Source organism: Podarcis tiliguerta (assembly GCF_965153285.1).
Source record: "Podarcis tiliguerta genome assembly, chromosome: Z".
In the NCBI taxonomy this organism is placed as follows: domain Eukaryota; kingdom Metazoa; phylum Chordata; class Lepidosauria; order Squamata; family Lacertidae; genus Podarcis; species Podarcis tiliguerta.
Window position 1 is genome coordinate 4,896,973 of NC_139553.1, and position 16,837 is coordinate 4,913,809.

At 44.7% G+C, this 16,837-nt stretch overlaps 1 protein-coding gene across 6 annotated transcripts in view; it reads left to right on the forward strand.

The window, feature by feature from the left end:
* Positions 1-16,837, forward strand: part of CDK5RAP2 (CDK5 regulatory subunit associated protein 2) — a 125,465-nt gene that overhangs the window by 79,385 nt on the left and 29,243 nt on the right. For all 6 annotated transcript variants that reach the window (XM_083422825.1, XM_083422828.1, XM_083422826.1 and 3 more), the window contains exons 22-26: positions 1,252-1,489; positions 8,212-8,310; positions 9,730-10,318; positions 12,491-12,723; positions 16,282-16,330. In XM_083422825.1, coding sequence (XP_083278951.1) covers positions 1,252-1,489; positions 8,212-8,310; positions 9,730-10,318; positions 12,491-12,723; positions 16,282-16,330 — 1,208 coding nt within the window. The remainder of the gene's footprint in view (positions 1-1,251; positions 1,490-8,211; positions 8,311-9,729; positions 10,319-12,490; positions 12,724-16,281; positions 16,331-16,837) is intronic.

Consider the following 16,837-nt stretch of genomic DNA (forward strand, 5'->3'; position numbering starts at 1 on the left):
CAAGAGAGCAGATAGAGCCTTTGTATTTGGCTTTCCCACATGCATATGACATTTCTCTGGCTGCTGGTGGGAACAGAATGTTACACTGGATGAATCTTAGTTTGACACCCAGTCTTGGAATTCTTGTTGCAGCCTCCATTATTTTACCTCAGGATACAGAGCTTCCGTTCTTTACCAGTTTGGTTATTAAGTTGTTGATAGACTATATTCCATGAATATATTTAATTAAAGAATATTGAAACATAACGTTTGGTAACAATGAATTTCATAAGCTAGTGATGAGTTGTGTGAAGGGGCAGTCCCTTTTCTTTGTTTTTTTAATGTAAACTCATAAGGTTCCTGGAAGGATAAAGTGAGTTTGAATTATTCCTATATAGAAATCTAATTTAAACCTTGATACAACAATGATAATGGTCTGTTTGTTTGTTTGTTTGCTTACATACTGCTCTTCATCAAAAGATCTCAGGATGGTTCACAAGATAAAAATATAAGATAAAAACACAAATAAGTAATTAAAACAAAAACAAGAAAACAATAGTACCCAATAACAAAACAATATAACAACCAGAGAAACTATTTTCTTCCTTTAGCATGCTTTGAGTTTTCTCATCCACCCTTACATGTTATTACTAATCTCATTGATGCTTTGTCACAAAGCTGATCTGAATTTCATGTCACTTTTCACATGAAGGGGAGGCAGCATGCTCTTCTTCTAAAGAAGCACTTTTAACTTTTTTCCTGCAATGTTTTGCATGATATTCCTGTTGTCCCGCTCAGCAGGGTTGTTCTTGCTATCTACATAATCTAGCCATGAGGACAGTGTGTTGAACATCATGGCACCATGTACCCAATCCAGTATGACTACCTAATAATATCATCAGACTAAGTCAGAGGGAAGGCAGTGCTTCTTATCTTTATTATTAATTATTATTATTTATTAAACAATAATATCTAATATTATTATTTAATATTGGTAATCTTAGGGTGGTTCACAACATAAATCTGAATTGTGCGTGCGTGTGTGTGTGTGTGTGTCCTGGTTCACAGATCACCTACTCTTGAATTGTACATTGTAACTAGGAGTAGGGTGTTTTTTAGGAGTGTGTGTGTTGCATCCCCCCCTTGGTAAAATGCTACCCCCTTTCAGTTAGGTTTTTTGCAAAATATTCAAGGCTGGATTTTAGTGACTATTGTTTTCTTATACTGATCTTCCCTTCTCAACCTACTCACATTTTTCTATGTGTCATTTAGAGTGATCCTTGCCAGCCATTCAAGAAATCCTGTTTGCCTGTTTTACTGAAGTTATCCAAGTCATTAGAAAGCATCTCCTTAAAGGACCCCATCTGGAAGCCAGACATGCAACTTCAGCATCGCATCTTTGCCTTGGATGAAGATCTGAAGGAAAGAATTATGCAGCCACGTAATGATGAATTGCAGCCAAGTGAAGTTGTGAGTGAGAGATCTGCTCAGGAAGGGATATTATTAGGAGGTAAGCAAGCAAGTACAGTTGAAAATAATACAGAAAGCATGCAATGGCATTTCATTCCTTTTGTGGTTGTGTCCAATTTGAATTCCGCAGCAATATCCAGGGTTAGCACTGCTTCAGCAATCAATAAGCTGCAAGTTTAAATGCTGTGTACACCATTCAGTTTTACCCACCTTCCTCAACTCATCAAAATTGTATATTTTACATGTTACAGGTTGGCACCCCTGGGACTGGTCAGCTCAGCATTCTTCTATTTTGTCGGGAAGAAAGGGGGGCGGGGGGAGAGGATGGTTGTCCCTAGCCTGTGTGGTGCAGGACACATTTTGTAGCACTAGCCATGGAGAACAAGATTATCAAGGGCCACTAGTCACAATGGCTATGCTCTCCCTCCACTGTTGGAGGTAGCATGCCTCTGAATACCAGTTGCTGAGTATTATAGCCCCCCCATAAATAAAAATCAATAGAAATCTGAGGTTCTGACTCCCCTATCAAAAGGCTGCCCCCCCCCAAAAAATCCTGCTTAAATAGTACATGTTTTATTTATAATTGTTATAATTCATGCAAAATATAGTTACATAAAATGATAGCAAGATAATGAAATATTGTTGAAGCAGAAAAACATAGAACCATGGAGCTGGAATGGACCCCAAGGGTCATTTTTCTTGTGCAACCCCCTGCAATGTAGGAAATTCAGCTAAAGCATCCATGACAGATGACCATCCAACCTCTGCTTAGAAACCTCCAAGGAAGGCGAGTCCACAACCTACCAAGGAAGATCCATCTTCCATGTATTATAAAAAGTAAACAACACTTATTTGACCCCAGTTGTTTGACACTACAGATACATTCCAAAAGATGCACAAGGAGTTCTGTATATGTGGGAGAATTTTAAAAAGCAAGTGTTCCTCATTAACCTGGTGCAAAAGCTTGTCATCCAGAGGAGCCCTAGCTTCCTAGATAAAACACTATAGCCCCCCCCCCTTATCTGGGAGTAAGATGTGACAACACAACGGCCCTCTCTCTCCCTGGCACCACTACGCCAGCCCTCAGTTTCCCTTTCCTTCAGGTGAATTCCCCCAATGGAGAATGAATCACAAGCGACAGTGGGTTTTTCTTTTGGGAAAACAGGTTGCAAACAAACTTTATTATAACAGAAGTAAACAAGGAGTTTTTGTTCTTCTTCCACGGAAATGTAACGAACAGTGAGGTTATTCACAGCATAGTGCTTTGCTTTACGTATACTGAAACGTATACTGTCTCAGGTTATAGGCTGTATGCCAGGGGTCAGCAAGGTTTACTTCTCCTGGGTCAGTTCACTCCAGTGGAGATCCCTCTGTGGGCTGAATTGCGTGTGAGCGTGTGCCCCCGCAATTTCCACAGCAGATGCAATTTCTGGTGCCGCAGAAGCGAGTCCCCTGCGCCACACTGCTCCAGATTAGCGCAGTGTGCGGGGACTCACTGAGCAGGCAGCTGGGTTCGGCGGCGGCTCATGGGCTGGTTAAATGACCCCCGTGGGCCACTTGTGGCCCATGGGCCTTAGGTTGCCTACCCCTGCTCTATGCTGTTCAGGCTTAAAGTTACCTTCTTTTACACATCTTCCATAGATAAGACTTCTCCACACACACTTCAGCAACTTAGGATTTTAACTGGACTGTTTCCCTTACAGACCCCCAAATCCTCCCTGGCCTCGGAATCACTACTGCCCTTTCCTGTCAGGGTATCCCCTCTGGGGACCCTTTTTCCTGTAGGCACTGTGTGGGACTGTGTCTTTTCTGCAGTTCAGAACCTGAGAGCATCTCCTGGGAGTTCTCTGCTCTCCTCAGCCTCCTGACAGAATCTCCCTCACACACTCGTGCCTCCACTCCAACTGCCTCCCCTGGAACTCTGGCCAAGCAGGCACTGTTGTTAGTTAATTGTTTGCTGGCAGGGGGAAAAACACTTGATGACTCATCCTGCTCAGAAAACAAACTTTTCTGTCACAATAAGGCCCACTGAACTCAGTGTGGCTTTCTTTTGAGTAGACAGTTATTTACTAGATGCAAGTCAGCAGCACTAGATGACCCGCTCAGCCAGGCACTGGGGTGGATTTCTCCCTGTGCCTTGCAGAGCTGGGCTGACGATGCTGATGAGCCAAGCGCCCCTCAGCAACATCCAAAGGCCCTGATCCACTAGGTGCTGGGGTGGATTGCACTCTGTGCCTTACAGAGTCAGGCCCAGACTGCCACCAGGCCCAGCACTGGCGGCAGCAACAAGCAGCTCTGGCCATTGCCACCCCACCGCAGCGCTTACTTGACCTGGGGGTTCTGGATCACGGGCTCTACTGGTAAAAATAGGAACCTCAGTGATTGCCTTCTCCCACCAGAAACAAACCAGGACTGCTCCAAGAAAACACACATGGCAAAAAGGAACTCTAGGCCCTCGTGGGCCACCCGTTACCCGCTTGGAATTAGCCAAGCAGATAGCCAACCAATCAGGATTTTTTTTTAATTTAAAAAAAAGATCCCCCCATCACTTCTCACTTCCCTCTGTGGCCCCCTAGCCTTGTGCTGTGGCCTCCCATTTTCACATTTTGTAACCTGGGCCCTACTTGGAATTTCCTGGCCGGGCTCCAGGGGCCCATAAGGCCCCTGCTTTAGAAACACTGGTCTACTCTGCCTTTTCAGGCCCTTGGGCATAGAAGGGTATTTTCCATCAGCTGCTACTGGTTATGCCTGGAATTGAACATGAGGAAACTGTACCATGAGGCTACAGACCCTTTCCATGGATGTCCATGCTTCCCTGTCTGTTTTTCTGTGGGTCAGGTTTGGGAGCATTTAGATTGGGGAGAATGACATACGGGTAAGAATGAAACACCCATTCTCTGTTCTCTCTTACTTCCCTTACTATTTCATGAATGTGTGGTGTGTGTGTGTGTGTGTGTGCCTGTTTCATTGAAGAGAAAATGTTAATGCCCACATCTTATTTATTATGCACATTACCCTAGGTTCCCGAATGTACTTTCCTTGTGGATCAAGTGGTACATAAGAGAATAAGTATAATAAATAAGATGGTTGCAGAACAGTAATTTTTTTTTTATGAAGACACTTGTTCGCTTGGAGACAGATAAAGTAGATCATTTTAACATTGTGGATGAGGAATAGAATTTAATGTCTCACTTGGCTAGAAGAAATGGAGCTGTGCCTTGCAAAGATGTACTCTGGATTACATTGGAAGACAGTTGCTGTCCCCTCTCCCCATGCCAGTGGTTTACTGCAGGGATCCCTCATGCCACTGAAGGATTGGCATCATTTCCCCTCCCTCCCATCCACTACCACACCACTTTGCTGTCCCTTTAATTCCATTTATAGTTCAATCCCAATAAGGATTACTTGGATTTTTGCTACCAGGCCAACAGTAGGCAGTAGTTTACCTGCCCCCAAACCCATTTCTGCCTTGCACCTACCATCTCCTTGTGATACTGAAGGTTAAATTGCACAGATGGATCTAAGAACTTCAATCAGTGAGCAGCTCAACATGCAGCTAAAGGGTTAAAACAGGTGTAATGCTGCCAAATTTGATTAGAATGCCCTCTCCTTAACTTTGAAGGAAGGGGTGGTAGTAGGAGCTGAGGGTTAAAAGTGGTAGAGGAGAGCCAGGAGGATTCTGCAGAAATACTTGGATTGTTGTAGTTATTTACATTTCACCCTGGGGTAGCCAACATTGCACACTCCATATATTGTTTGATTCCAGTTCCCTTCATCAGCTGGAGTCCAACAATGGGTGGAGGGCCACAGGTTCCTCAACTCTACTGGGACCTAGCCACTTATGTTTGACATTCTCTTCTGCTATAATGAATCTGCAGCTTGCTGAGCTCATCAGCAGACAGTTACAGATTGGTTTTGGTTCATATGGCACTTGTCTTTTGTCATCATCATCAGGCTGTGAATTGCCTCACCTCTTCCTTTGGACTACTTATCTCCGCTAGGTTACTCCTGATCTTGCCTTTCTTCCATAAAACATAATGGTGGCATATAGGAGGGGAGTTGAGGATTGACCAGACCTGCAAGGCCGTTCCATCATGTCAATTTAGATCACACAGAAACATGACGGGGGAAACTAGGGCCCACAGCCAAGTTATTTTGGCTGATGAGAATGCCTGTGAGAATACCGTATTTTTCGCTCTATAGGACGCACTTTTTCTCCTTCAAAAATGAAGGGGAAATGTGTGTGCGTCCTATGGAGCGAAGAGGCTATAGCCCCGTGACCCTCTCCCGGCTGGAGAGGTGACACGCGGCTATGGCAGGAGCCTCTATAGTCGCGTGTCACCTCTCCAGCCGGGAGAGCACTCGTGGGGCTGAAGAAGCACCCCGCGACCCTCTCCCGGCTGGAGAGGTGACACGCGCCTATGGCAGGAGCCTCTTTAGCCGCGCGCCACCTCTCCAGTCGGGAGAGCGTGTGCGGGGCTAAAGCAGCCCCCCGCGACCCTCTCCCGGCTAGAGAGGTGACACGCGGCTATGGCAGGAGCCTCTTTAGCCGCGCGCCACCTCTCCAGTCGGGAGAGCGTGTGCGGGGCTAAAGCAGCCCCCCGCGACCCTCTCCTGGCTGGAGAGGTGACACGCGGCTATGGCAGGAGCCTCTATAGCTGCGCGTCACCTCTCCAGTCGGGAGAGGGCGCGCGGGGCTAAAGCGGGCTTTTGCGAGAGGTGAGGGAATTCCCCCACCTCCCAGGAAAGCCAAGAGAAGCCGTGCAGCCCTTTTAAAGTGTGCGCGGCTTCTGCCGGTTTTGCGGGAGGTGGGGGAATTCCCCCACCTCCCAGGAAAGCCAAGAGAAGCCGTGCAGCCCTTTTAAAGTGAGTGCGGCTTCTGCCGGTTTTGCGGGAGGTGGGGGAATTCCCCCACCTCCCAGGAAAGCCAAGAGAAGCCGTGCAGCCCTTTTAAAGTGCGCGCGGCTTCTGCCGGTTTTGCGGGAGGTGGGGGAATTCCCCCACTTCCCAGGAAAGCCAGGAGAAGCTGCGATCTCTTTAAAGGGGTTGCGCGGCTTCTGCGGGCTTTTGGGAGAGGTGAGGGAATCTCCCCACCTCCCAGTAAAGCCAGGAAAGCCCTGCACAGCGTCTCCCGGCAAGGAGAGGCTGCACGGGGCTAAAGGGGAAGCCAAAACAGCGAGCGGGATCCATCCCGCTCTTTGCCTTGGCTTCCTCCATAGCTGCGCGCAACCCCTCCAGCAAGGAGAGGCTGCACGGGGCTATGGATTCTTTAGCCCTGCGCAGCGTCTCCTGGCAAGGAGAGGTTGCGCTGGGCTAAAGAGGAAACCAAAACACCGAGCGGGATCCATCCCGCTCTCTGCCTTGGCTTCCTCCATAGCCGCAACCCCTCCAGCAAGGAGAGGCTATGGATTCTTTAGCCCTGCGCAGCGTCTCCTGGCAAGGAGAGGTTGCGCTGGGCTAAAGAGGAAGCCAAAACACCGAGCGGGATCCATCCTGCTCCCTGCCTTGGCTTCCTCCATAGCCGCGCGCAACCCCTCCGGCAGGGAGAGGTTGTGTGCAGCCTGTACGCTGCTCTTTGGGGCTGGGGGGGGGAATATTTTTTTTCTTGATTTCCCCCCCTAAAAACTGGGTGCGCCCTATAGTCCGGTGTGCCCTATGGTGTGAAAAATACGGTAATTTCTCACTTTTTTTCTTGGTGCTTTTTAGGCACTAGATGCTTGATAATATATTGATTGGGCATCTACTGATAGGGCATGCCAACACTCAACAGAAAATGTGAGGAGATGATGAAGAACATGGGGCAATTGTCTGCTCTTAGACTGTTTTGCCTCTCTTCCTGCATCCGTAGTACCAGTAGGGTAGAAGATCAGGAAAAGCTAGGAACCAACACCATGTGGCTTTATTTACTTACTCAAAAGGCTTACATTCTTTTCAGCTTCCAAGCCTGCAAGGCGGCTTACAGACAATGAAAATGATTAGTAATAACATCCAAAAGAACTCTTGAACCATCAAACATGCAAAAAGAGATCTGGACAATAAGATAACAGCTGCTACAAAAACAATAAGTCATTAAATCCTTGGGAAAATAAAACCCCTTTAAACTTGGTGTCCATAAAAATAAGAATCCTTACTGAAGAAGTATTTTCAGAGACACTGTTTTATAGGTGAAATGCCAGCATCAAAAAATTCCTGTTCATCACCCACCTAACCTAGGAGACCCCAGCAGATGATCTTAAGGAATGGGAACATGACATGCAGGAGGTATGCCTTCAGATAGGATGAAACACTGCGAATGTGTACTTTAGATCAGAGTTAGGGATTCATTTTCATCCCAAGGGCTGCATTCCCTTGCTTGCTCTGAATGACTGTGACCACTGTTTCCATAGCATGCAAGAACCACCCTTCCAGTGGTGGGCACAGCAGGGGCACAAGGGGGAGGAGAAACAAATGCAGGTTTTACCTTTGCACAGTAGGCTAGTTTAACACACATTCACACACCACTCTCCATACTCCTATACCTGCAAGCAAAAGGCATTCTCACAGTCCAAGGCCAGGCAAAAACAGTCATGATGCAAAGCTGGACCAGTGAGGGGTCTATGTGGGGAGATTTCTGAGTGCCGGACAGAGAGGCTTTGGAAGGTCACATTTCTCTCCTGCACCTGTGAAGATCAGTTTGAACTTCTAAATTGCTGAGATGTTTCATTCTTTAAATGTGTCCCTTTTCTCTCACCACTTTTCTCTTCATTTCCATGTTTTCTCCAGCTGAGTCATTGATCAGAGTAAATGGCTCTGAAGTGGATGTCACCTTGGTCAGTGGTGAAAGCAAAGGCGAAACAGCCAAGGATCTGAGCAGCAGCCAAGGTATGAGATGGATACACAAGTGATTTTGCCGGGATTGGGAGAACAAACCTTTCTTGCAAAACAAGCTGGTCATTTTTGTTAATTGTCCAAATAAATTCCAGCTAACAGCTTGTTTGCTAAAGTTAATTGCTCCTTTTTACCACAGTCTGTAACTTTAAAATATTGTTTGCTTAATTATCCCACAATAGCAGCCCCTGGGAATAGCAGCCACAGTCTTTTAAGTGTGGAAGAGTCCCCGGGATTTATGAGTATGGGTTTTAATAAAATGAATGAAATGTGTGCACAACTCTCTATGTACTCAGTGCCACAGAATTGGTCTGATCTTGGCTTGTGATTTAAAAAAATATTAATGGATTCTGATTTTTTATTTTTGCATTCCTGAGGTTTCCAAACCCTCTCCCTTTGATTCCCTCAAAATATAAAGGAATTAGTGCAGATTATAAATAGTTTATCAGTCGTGTGACTCTGCTGTGGAAGTACCAATATACTCTTTTGTCAACACTAGAAAGTTCCCCAAGGAATTTTTCCCACCGTTAAATGATAATGAATGGAAACTGGAAGAACAGTTATGGGACATGAAGAATGTTGCTTGGTTACTAGCAAACCACAACAGAATTGGTCTGGGGTTGTTTGCTTAAGGAGTAGGATTCAGATAGTTTGGACATTTTAACCTAACTGAATTGCTTTCCAGTGTCACTTAGATTAGAGAAATGATTGATGGTTAGGTCTAATCTGGTATTCATTGGGATACTTAATGGAACCTCTATAACCAAAGGAAAAACATTTCTGAGTACTTTGTGCTGGGGCCATGCAAATGGAGTTGACTATCACATTCCTGCCATATCTACTCTTGGAAACACTGTTGGATTGTATCCAGCAAGGTAGTACTTCAAAGGGATGACTTAGAGCAGGTTTTTGGACTGTCAGCAATCAGATTGATCATAATAGATTGTGCACTCAGACCTTTTCAGTCAAATTGTTTATAGTTTACATAGAGGAGAAAGTTTATGAATTGAACTTTGGAATAGTCAAGTGACTGGACAAAGCAGAGGCCACTTGTGTAAATGGAGCTGTCAGTATTAGAGTATTAGATGCAGATGGCTATGAGAGTTGGACTCCAACAACAACTGAAGGACCACCAGTTCTCCACCCCTCCTATAAGCTTTTCGTAATAGTAGGAATGGGGAACCTGTGGCCTTCTGGACTGCAATTCCTATGATCCCTAACAAATGGCCATGCTGGCTGGGGCTGATGGGAACTGAGTCCCACAACATTTGGAGGGCCATAAATTTCCCATTCATGCAGATAATGCTGAGCAGTGGCAGACCCAGAAGCCTCATTGGTTGCAAAAATAAGGAAATGTCTTAGACTGAATCATAACCTCTAACCTTTAAGTAAAACACATTATTTTATTTCCAGAAACAGAAACTTCCACACCTGAGTCAAAGCTTGCTATGAAAGAGCTAAATCAAGAGTTTGCTTTCTCAGAGAAGGAAGATGTTGATGCAACTACCACATACTCAGATTCTAGGAGCCTGCTTTCACTCAGCTTAAGAATTACAAGCATAGATGCATTTGACTATGAAGCTACTGATGACATTGAAGAATTGAGACAAATAATTAAGATTCTGAAGTCTGAACTGGCAAAGTACAGGATGCTGATGATCCACTTTGAGCCTGCCAAGCAACTCCCTTCTGGTGATATTTTAAGTACAACTCAGAATGATGTGGAGCTGCCCACGCACCATCATTTTCTTCCCATAATAGATGCCAGTAGACCAGAGTTGCAAACTTTCTCTGATGAGCATCTGCAAGAGGAGCCTCAAATCCGCATCAAGGATCTCACATCTCATGACTTGGAGCAACAAAATGAAAAAAAAATTCAAAAGCTGAAGGAGCTGCTGTCAGAGAATGAGATGGAGTTGGAAAAAGAGCAGATTGCAAACATACATCTTCTGGATGAGGTGTGCCGTCTGCAAAATAAACTTAAAGGAGTTTCACTGGCTAGGTGAGCTTATGATAAAGCAGCTTTGGGGAGGAAGTTTGGAGTGGGCAGGATGGTTAAGTAAATACATGAATGGTTCTTGAATGTAATGCTCCATAGGACTCTGAGCAGCCTTGGAGGCCGTACCGATGTCATATCCTCATGCGTGTCATCATGAGACAGATTATGCTAGGGCAGGGATGGGGAAGCTCAGGCTTGGAGGCCAGATATGTAGCCCTCCAGGCCTCTCTATCTGGCCCTCATAACTCACCCAAGAACACATTCCTCACTGCCTTGCTTAGTACCCAAAGTGTTTTGCAGTGCTTAGGGAAACTTCAGAAGGCAGCTTAGAACAAGGATGGGGAACCTCAGGCCAAATGTGACCCTCCAGATCTCCCTATCTGGCCTCATGGAACTATCCTATGGCCACATTCTCTTCTCAGACCACACACTACTCACTAGCCCTGCTTCATAACTCCCTTGAGTGATTTTGCCTGGCCTGAAGTGTCCTCATGCTTGTTTGGATGGAGAACAGAGAAATTAGCCTGCTGTATAAAGGTGGTCCCCCACCCCATAGTGTATCATTTGCTTATGGAGCTTGTTGTCAGTACATGTAGTGATGGCCACTAGCTTGGGTGGGCTTAATAGAGGATTAAAGCAATTCATGGAGCATACATTTAGCAATGGCTTCCTATCATAGAATCTATGAAAGGCACCATTTTGAGGAACAATTTCTCGGATCAACAATGGGACAGGGCTCTTCATGTCCTGCCTGTAGGCTTTTGTTGCAGCATCTGGTTGGCTAACTGGGGAAGCAGAATGCTGGACTAGATGGGTCTTTGTTATGATCCAGCAAGGCTGCTCTTATGTTGAGGTAAATTATTAAAAGACTGGTTACTACCTCCAGTATCGGAGGCAGTATGACGAGGGCTTATGAAATGGAGGCCAGAAATTGGATAACTTTAAAAGAGGATTAGACAGTTTTCATGGAGGATAAGGCTATTGGTGGTTACCTGCCATGATGGCTATATTATGCCTCCACAGCTGGAGACAGCATGCCTCTGAATACTAGTTGCTGGGGTCTGCAGGTGGGGAGAGTGCTGCTGCATTCAGGTACTGCTAATGGGCTTCTCAGAGGTATCTGTTTGGCCACTGTGAGACTAAGATGCTTCACTGGATGGGCCTTCAGACTTTTCTTGTGTGTCAACAGGAAAACTCAGCTAGAACTTCTAGGATGATTGTGGTGGTGTTTCATTTTGTTTATCTTTATCTACCAAACATCTACTTCTCTGTGTATTCATTTTGTTCTTCAGTGGTGCTTTATATGTCACATCTGGGGCTGGGGAAATTAGATTTTTATTAGTACATGCCAGGTTCACAATACATAAGATGAGGGGGGAACAACAACTGCAGCCACCTTTCCATAAATGACAAAAGAAATGTACAAAAAGGTAAAGCAGTGACAAATTATTTCACAAAACAAAATGCAAAACCTTGTGCTATTTATTTCTCTGTTAGAACAAGAAAGAAGAGTACAAACAGACTTGATTGGGTTCACTTCAGGGTATTTGCTCTGGAGAATTAAATTGCTTCTAAATCCCACTATATCATTTCAATAACAGTTGCCTTGCTCCTGAATTTCTGCATTTCTGAACTATCAAGGTAGTAAGAAAAATGTTTCAAATGGTCACTATCATTATCAATTGTTGATTGTACTCTATTTAAAAGAAACTGGAAATACTGGATGATATCCAACTAAGTCCTATCCAGTGTAGACACATTGAAACTTGCATTTTTCATTGATTTCTGTGGATCTGCTTGTGAGTATGACATAGTTGAATAGCACCCTCTGTGTTCACCATGAACTGCAAATATCTCACTGCTCATATAATATTTTGTTGATTTAAACTGCTTATTAAGAAATCACAAATATTTTGGTAAGTATTATAGTTAGAGGAAAACTTCACCACTCTCTGAAACGTGGGTCCAGAGGGCACCAGGTGATTCTGCAGAGGAGCTTTCTTCAAGGGGGGACAGCAGAAGGGAGGTGAAATAGATACTCTCATATGTGGTCCCTCACAAATATCATGCCTTGTGCAAAATTCTAGTCTAGAAATTGTGCTTTGAGTCAACTTTGAAAAGCTGGATGCATCTTCTTTCTAAAGTCGGCTTCTGGTTTCCCCCCTTTTTTTAAAGGCACGATTCCCCAATCCACTCTCCAGTACATGAGCAGTCTTACCAGCGTCAGAAAATTCAAGAGATCCACAGCATCTGTGCAACTTACCGCCAGCACCTGTCCAATTTGATCAGAGCTTTTGAGGAGCTCTTGCAGGCCAGCGAAGTGGATTATTGTGTTGCAGAGGGCTTTCGTGAACAGCTGAATCAAAGCGCCCAGCTGTTTGAGAGGCTGGAACAGCAGTGTCTGTATGGTGTGTGGCTGTGTTTGTTGCTTATCTTCAGTTATAGATCTCAGACACACATTCCTATCTGTTTTCTGGGCTCCTATCTGTGTGCCAATGTTTTTTCTTTCCCCTTCTTCTCCTTATCGCATGGTGATTGTCGAAGATTGGGCCCCTCATTTATCATTTAAGATAGGAATATAGATATACTATGGGATCTTCAACAAATGTTGCAGAGTTGAGTGCTGCTGTTCCGTTTTTAAAAGGTACCGTATATTTTAAACTCTGGACAGAAATTCCAGGCAATCCCATTGGGTAGCAGTACCAACCAAGTGTTCTACCAAGTTCATGCCCCATTAGGTGTGCAGAAGTGTAACTTTATGGGCACAGCATGGGGTTGCAAATATTTCTGGGTTTGATGTTACTTTGTTTTCCGATACCAAGAGACTTTAATTTGAGAAACAATATTGTAGTTTACATGTCCTAGCTGTATTCTCAAAAGACTTGAGTGTATTCAATTATCATATATCAAATTCTTCACATTGGAAATAAGTTTCTCCAGCGAATAAACATTAAAATGCCTTTCTGTTCAAATCAGCAGATGGTATCATATATACTAATGAAATTGCTGACAACTGAGACAATTCAATATATCTTTGCACAATAGGGTTGCACTGAATCACAAGTAAAGACGAGGGCTGGAGCAGAATATTCAAGCAGGCTGAAAGTTAGAGTGGCAGTCATAGTCCACTGTTTTGTGGAAGGGCTGTGGTTTGGGGGTGCAGAATTGATTTTTAAAAATTCTGTTTAGTAAAGGCATTTATACTTAGCCCTGTAGCCAAAAAGACTCCCAGAGAGACTTAAAAATCAGCAGTAAGAAGGTCCCTGCCCTCAAACTTAGAATATAAAAAGGCGTGGCTCTCCTTATGATGTCTATGCATCAGCCTGTCATAATAATAACCTTTAAACAAAATTTGCCTTCCTAAACAAGGGGTGGATAGGTTCCCCCAGCCCAATGCAACCATATGTTTTGGTGTCAGTGGCCAGCTGCTTTTGCAGTCATCATTCCCTCACTGCCTCCTTGGTCCTTTGGCATGTGTAGAGGACTTGGGGGAAGGAAGGGTTATTTCTTTCCTCTGGGCTTTTGCAGAGGCAGGGCCACAGGAGAAACTTGTGCTGCTTCTTCAGGTGTTTAGCACAAAATGAGAGCCGCCTCCTCCCCAGCCTGTTTTCTCCCAAGTCTTCTGGCATATGGAGGGGACTCAGGAATTGAGTTGACACATCCCTGTCTTTCTGGAGACCCTGTAAAAAAACTGGCCAGATTGGGTTTAGGTGTGGCGCTGCCTGGCAGTCAATAGGCAATAATGCAAGCTTGAAAAATTAATTAATTAATTAAAAAAGGAAGCTGCCATCTTGGCTCCTCCCCGCTCCTCCCTCCCTCAGTTTTTAATTTTGCCTTGTGGGAAGTGGTTGTTTCTTCCTGAGACTTCTGGTGCACACCTTTTTTCAGGCTGCTTAATTCCTTGTTTATTCTACCTCTTGTTGAATTTCTCTGTGGCTCTAGTTCCTTTACCTTCTGCTTATTTTCACTACTTATAAGTATCAGTAGCTTCTGTATTTCTCCCTCTTGAGCCCTAATGCTGAGTGCAGTTAAGGCTTTGGAAACGGAAACTGTTAGTTCTCCGTGGGGGTTTAGCCAGTTTTCTGCCACTTTGCTAACAATCTGCAAACAACTGGCTATTGTTCAGTTCTGCTTCTTTGCCTGCATTTAAATGGTAAAGGCACAGATGAAATCCACACTCTCCTGCCAGGAGAGAATTGCAGCAGCAAACTACAGCCTGTAAAGGCAATAGACATGATTCAGCTAGATCTGCCTCTACTCAGACTTTAGCTCCAGCCCTCCTCCCATGTAAGCAGCAGCTACTGCTACTTTCAACAGTTATGACAGATCTTCCCAGTTTACCAGCCTCTCCTTCCCCCTCTCTAGGGGATTTCTATACAGAACATCTCAGAGCCAGATCAGGTGTGCCCATAAATTCCCCTTTATATGGCATTATTCTAACTGGGTTAGAGGTGTGCAATAGAAAGCTCAGCAGGAGGCTCTGTCCCTGCTTTGGCTGAAGAATGCTCACTGCACAGAGAGAGGATGGCAACAGAATACAGTGCACGCTTGGGTTGCGAACGTGATCAGTGCGGGATGCACATTCACAACCTGCAGTGTTCGCAACGCGCACATGTGCATGCACGGTTGCAATTTGGCGCTTCTGCACATGTGCAAAGCGCGATTTAGCGCTTCTGCGCATGCGCGACTGCCGAAACCCAAAAGTAACCTGTTCCGGTACTTCCGGGATTTAGCGGTCCGCAACCCGAAAAAATGCAACCTGAAGTGGCTGTAACCCGAGGTATGACTGTATTCCTGTGGAGGACCAGGAGAGCAAGCAAATCAATCACAAGGAAGCTTTCCCTCAGCTGGACTTAGAAGAATTCCTCATCCTATGGAAACTCCTATCAGAGCCAAGCTATTTATGCAGCTCACCCCAGCATGAACCAGCCTCAATATTCGATACTCAATACACAACTGTCCGGAATCGGTCTCAACTGATGCAGTTTTCTGCATTATTTATTCCTTAATTTCCGATCTGCTTCACTGCCCCAAGGAGACCTAGCTAAGTAAGTACGTTTACCTTCAGCCCCATATCAGTTTCCAAATGTTCTACATCAACAATCTGTATCTACTACTACTCCCTCCACCTCCAGGGGGCAGTCTAAAGTGTGACCTTCACGCAGGAGTTCTCAGTCGCAACCCAGGCATTCTGTTTCCCTTGAAGACCTTGACTCTGACCATCAGCCACAGGATGAAGGTGATGAATGGAGTGGTGAATGAGGAGTCTGATTCTTGCAGAGTTACCGGCACTCTGATTTCTTTACTCCCTGGTGCAATTCTATTCTGCAATTATTCTGTGATACCTTTTATATGCTTTGTCTGATAGTTGCTCCATCATATTTTTCTACCTTTATACTGGGAAATCTCAGTGAATCCTTTAGGCAACCTTTTTCTGTTGAAAGCTGCCTCCCACACTATACTAATACCAAATCTCCCCACTTTCTGGCTTGTTATCTAAAAACTGAGGGAGGGAGGAGCTAAAACGGCAGCTTCCTGCTTGAATTGTTTATTTTTTCAAGCTTGCAGTTTTGCCTATTGACCGCCAGGCAGTGCCAAATCTAACTCAATCTGCCAGCAGCTTTTACAGGATCTAGAAATACCTTTCATGGTAAGTATAAGTCCTTTCTGTAGCATGCTTGGGGGACAGATTGCAATGGCTTGAGTTTCTTGCAGGGAAAAACTATTAAGAGGGACTTGCACAATTTCTTTGCCTCTCCAGCACCCCACCTTTTTCTCTAAGGCCTCTGCGTTTGACTTGGGGAGAGCGGGGACTAAGCATGCCAGGGTTTTGCAGGATGCAGAACCAGGAAAAATCTGGTTTGTTTCAGTGGCAATATGCCTCTGAATACCAGTAGCTGGGGAGGTGGAGAGAGCACTTTATCATTTCAGCATAATTTTGAAAGGCTTCTTTTCTCCTATTGCAGGAGAGTCAATAGATGATGAGATGACTCAACTGTGTGGCCTTGCACGAAGGTAAGTGCATCATTTCCTTTTGCTAACCTTTCTTTATTAGTTCAGTACACTTAGCAGTCACAATTGGGGCACAATGTTTTAAAGAATTACATTAGGCTGAAGGTTGAGAGTCTGGTGTCCTCCTGCTCCCCTGCAAATTTTGTAGGGTTCAGGGGAGACAATGAACATATCCCTTGATGAACTCTAGGGGAAATAAGGGAAAAGCTCATTGCTTATCCACATCAAGGAACCCATTGAAACATCAATTGATCATTGCTATATTAGCATTTTTTTTGGGGGGGGGGATCCTATTTGTTTTGCTGTTCCATATGAGAAGGGTTACCAGGATTGCCACTCTTTCCAGGCTGCTTAAGAAGCTCTCCCATTAAACAGTTCATTCAGTGGCTTGCAAATCATATTTTTAAAATAGCAGTCCCTGTCATCAGACTCTTGCCCTTTAAAAAGACAGGGGAAAAAGAATGGGGAGGAAAGAGGAAAAGAAGCAAATTCTGACACCAAATTCTTAAC